The sequence below is a fragment of the Gossypium raimondii genome, chromosome 4, assembly GCF_025698545.1.
Source record: "Gossypium raimondii isolate GPD5lz chromosome 4, ASM2569854v1, whole genome shotgun sequence".
NCBI classification, from domain to species: domain Eukaryota; kingdom Viridiplantae; phylum Streptophyta; class Magnoliopsida; order Malvales; family Malvaceae; genus Gossypium; species Gossypium raimondii.
Genome location: NC_068568.1, coordinates 35,723,668 through 35,727,942, shown reverse-complemented (window position 1 = coordinate 35,727,942; position 4,275 = coordinate 35,723,668). Strand labels below are relative to the sequence as shown.

Sequence of the window (4,275 nt, the reverse complement as noted above, 5' to 3'; positions counted from 1 at the left end):
AAAAAGGTTAATTCCTTCAAAAAAAATTCTCTTTCTCTTAAATTGAAAAAATGTATAATGAAACAGGTGTAAACACAAAGTTCAAGGAGCCCAAAAGAAACACGAGGCAGTACAAGGGCTCGAAAAGGAGCCCAAACTACAGCATGCACCCCTGCCAACTAGGAGACTATGCCGCCACGAGGCTCGAAAAACTAGCGCTAGAACTGCCTTGGGGTTGGCTGGATTGTTGACGGAGGCAAAACCATATCAAACTCTTAGGTATGAACCACCGAAAGCAAAACCTGTGCCTTGGATCCCAAGAACCATCAATGTCCGATCAACGAATATGAAGGATAAAACCGGTGCCAGGAGACATGTAATGAACAAAGCCAAGAGGACAAAAACTCGAGCAAAAGCTAGACAAACAACACCGAGCATGAAAGCCACATGACAAGCCAGAAAAAAGGAACCAAGGACTCAAGCTGGCAGCCAGAGGTCCAGACCACCTCTTCCAAACGACCAAAGGACAAAAAAATTGAAGACGGTGACAAGAGACCGAGTTATTCTACTGACAGAATGGAAAAGAGAAATGAGAGGAACATAAAGCAAGCGAGGGGAAGCCTCGACCGATCTAACGAACAGCGATGGCTTGCAAGATAACTTCTTTTTTTGAGGATTCTATTTTTGCTTATAAATGTAGTGATGACCCTTTTGGCTTCTATTTCTCTTTTCCTCTTGAATAATAGTATTGCATCACTTCAAATTAATTTCTTCTTTCCGTAGTTTAGCTAAACATAGTTGAAATAGACACGGCTGAGATACCACGCCACGCATGGTGGTGCAGTTGCAAAAGAGCACCAAAAAGAGATCAACTGATGGTTTCGTTACCGTACAACTATACTGCAGCCATTTTTTAAGGAAGCTCCAATTCTTTATAGTAGTGCTGGTCAAAGAAGATAATCAATAGTAGTAAAATGATTTTTTCCAGTTAATTAACCAATTGTACTTTAAATGACTAGTTTTGAATCAGTAGCCGAAGGCAGACGAGACAAATTTCTAAGCTTTGAAGGAAAGAAAATAATTGTTTCATACAGAAATCTTTATCGGATTGGATCATTGATATGAAAGCATTAAGGTCAAAAAAATAAGTACTCATAACATACAGTTCTAAAATTTCCTTCAAATGTCTCGACTCAAAAGGATGAAGGCTGTCTGAATCACTTGGGAGAATGTTGATGTGGTCGCTTATCGCGGGGGTGGTGGCGGTGGGGAGGGTGGCATTTGTGATTTTGCAAACCCAACCCATGCAACAATGCCAACAGCAAGGATTATCCATCCACATATGTCATATTTGAGATCACTGCTGTTCTTATTCTTTGTAGCAGTCTGCAAGATGGTAGACAGAATTAGTAAGAAAAACAAAAGCAGATGCAAAAAAGGTCATCAGAAAAGAGCATGCCCTCAACAAACTTGAAATAGTTTTAAACAATCACGCCTACAAACTGGGACCTGGGAGTGAATAAAATAGCCAGGATGTTATTCCCAGCACAATAATCCTCTTATTCAGCGTGAAAAGAATTTCACAGGAAATGGAGAAAATCCACTAGTTCAGATCAGAATCCCACATAAGTGAGTTACATGAACCCTTTATCTCCATCACAGTGGATCGATGTTTATATTATGATGTAGACACCTTTCAACAATATGTGCAACAGTATGTCAGATCTTTTGCATGCTTTACCCCTCTCCATTCTACATTGCTTCCATTAAAACAAAATGGCTCCGGCATACAAAAGATCCAAAATCTACATCATACATGATTCAATCACCAAACGCATTCTCCTAAATTACACCTTGCTACAGCTGCTTTCCTCATTTCAGTCATGCTATGTTTCTAACTGCCTGATGCATATTGACATAAAGCATTGTTGGTCCTTTGCCACAGTATAAATTTCTCTTGTGATTAGATGTCACACATTTCTCCAAAGCAATTTCATCTCATCCTACTCTAATCTTAAAGATTAATTGTTTACCACTCTGCCTCAGCTCTCCTTCACCAATCAAACCTAATGTCGAAAATAGCCGCTCATACACAATTTCTTGCACTCAGATCTCTAAAGAAATATAAATAATACCCATCAAACTAAGCTACATATCTCTAAAAGCAATAATTCTATGATAAAAGACAGAAAGAACCCACTCCAAGGGGCTTGGGCATGCACTTGCATATGATGCATGTTATACATAGAAGAGTAATCCCTTAAATTAACCATAATATGACTGCAATCCATCAAACGTTCTGACTTCTTCCTCAGAAAATATAGAAGATATCAAATGTAAATCAACAGAAAACAAAGACTAAAGACCAACTAACTAACCTTGATCTTTTAAAATGCATATGTAAATAGTGCAAAATAATCAATCTACTAAGCAGCACATTACAACACAAGCCACATAGAGATTATAGGAGAAAAAGAAGGGGAAGGGGAAGCGCAGATAAGAAGATTGCCTTTGTTGAATTGGAGGAAGTAGAAGTAGAAGGTCCAGCCCCAAGCGTCTGTTGACCTAAGCCATGCTTAATGATTTCCTGGTGTAATTCTGGAGCCTGAGGAAAAAGAAAAGGATGATTTTAATACAGAAACAATTAAATGCACTCGAGTGAACTAAAAGCAAGGAGGACCACAAAGAACAAACTGCATACGGCTCATTTTGAACTTTGAACTTGATACCTCCCCTCACAGGCTTTAAGCGCGAAATTTCTAATCAATTGACACTTTACAAACTAATCAAAAGTTAACATTTCCTAATATATATATCACTACAAATCCATCTAAGAAGTCATGAAATATAATACATCCCTCCCATCAATATTAAACAAGGTCCACGCAACATTTTCACAACAAAATACAATAAGTTGTAGTAGCTATTAAAAGATATATATCACAAGAAACACGGAGCATTACCCAAGATTCATTAACCCAATATAAAGAAAAGAGAGAGGAAATACCTTGGCAGATATTTCTAAAGACTTGAGGTAAATGTCATTGCTCGGGTCCTACATATATGCATCACAAAGCAAACATGTCAAGAAAGTATATACATAGTCAGAATCAAAACTATGGCGACCAACATTTACTAATGAAAATTAAATTACCTCATCGACTGCTTGCTGGAAATATTGAGCAGCCTTTTCGAAATAAGGTCTTGCCTCGTCCTCCTTGTTAGTCAGAAACGCAAAAGAAGTCTGAGCATTTCCCAAGCACCATAAAGCATCATGCTTTCTAGGGTTAATCGATAAAGCCTCCTCTAGTTTCGAAATAGCATCTATTTAAAGAAGAAGAAAAAATCCATATCTAATCTAAATTAGTTGCTTTACCAATTACAACAAATTTCAATAGCCAATAAACAAATTATTGGATTCAAAAGGTATATATATATTAAAGAACCTTGAATCATTTTCTGAGAATCTGGAACGCTTTGAAACTGAGACAACTCCAGTAAAGCTCCGGCCCATCTGGTCAAATTCTGCCAAGAAAACAAGATTTTAAACAATAGCCAAAAAACCATTTTAATTAGAAAAAGAAAAGATCGAAGGAAGGAGAAAGCGAACATCGGCATCGAGAGGATTGGAAGCGTAAGTAGCCTCGGAAATTTTACGAGCTTGCTCGAAAAAGAGCAACCTATCGAGATCGTTGGACATTTCCATGGCTTTGGTTTCCGGTTAAATCTTTAGTATGAATTATCTGTACGGACAAATGTTAGAGCGTATCCAAATCAAGACTCCGTGTCTTTGGAAGGAGCCCTAAAGATTTTGACAGAGTGAATCTTTCTCTACTTCAGCATCTGCAATTTTCTTATTTTGTTTTCCTCCTTTAAAATTGGGCTCTTTGAGAATGGGCTTCTTGTTCTAAATACAACCACCATCACTATTTACTTGGATCTTTATTACAACCCATAATTCTTTTTGTTTCTTCCCATCTTTGATTGTGATGCAATAGAAGTTATAATAATTAATTTCACACTCACCGCTGTTTTTTTAATCTTATCGAGGTAAACGCACATAAATTTTATTATATGAAAATTTCAATAAGGTTTTGTTTTTCATTGCCTTTCAAAAACATTTTTGAAATCATAAGTAATATATTTTTTAACATTAATCTCATTGTAAGTTCTTAACATATTTGCCCTTTTTGATACAATGCCTACAACTAGGCATAGCCCCCAACCCTTAAATAGGAGGATAATTCGCTTCAACGTACTCAAACTCACATCCTCCTGCACTGACAACAATGCCGA

At 37.2% G+C, this 4,275-nt stretch overlaps 1 protein-coding gene across 1 annotated transcript; it reads right to left on the bottom strand.

The window, feature by feature from the left end:
* Positions 1–1,021: 1,021 nt before the first annotated feature.
* Positions 1,022–3,823, bottom strand: LOC105780480 (mitochondrial import receptor subunit TOM20). The gene is made up of 6 exons (XM_012604847.2): positions 3,590–3,823; positions 3,426–3,504; positions 3,134–3,303; positions 2,987–3,034; positions 2,489–2,584; positions 1,022–1,365 (listed from the first exon to the last, which is right to left on the bottom strand). Exons 1-6 carry the CDS (start codon positions 3,683–3,685, stop codon positions 1,225–1,227), a joined length of 630 nt encoding a protein of 209 aa, XP_012460301.1. The 5' UTR covers positions 3,686–3,823; the 3' UTR covers positions 1,022–1,224.
* Between the last annotated feature and the right edge of the window lie 452 nt (positions 3,824–4,275).

Bases quoted from the DNA above. Each gene is read 5' to 3' on its own strand.
- LOC105780480 (XM_012604847.2), bottom strand. From the start codon at position 3,685: ATGGAAATGTCCAACGATCTCGATAGGTTGCTCTTTTTCGAGCAAGCT. The intron at 3,035-3,133 runs GTAATTTAATTT...GCATATATGTAG, and splicing joins TCCAGCAAGCAGTCGATGAG to GACCCGAGCAATGACATTTA. The intron at 2,585-2,986 runs GTATTTCCTCTC...CTTTTTCCTCAG, and splicing joins CTTTAGAAATATCTGCCAAG to GCTCCAGAATTACACCAGGA.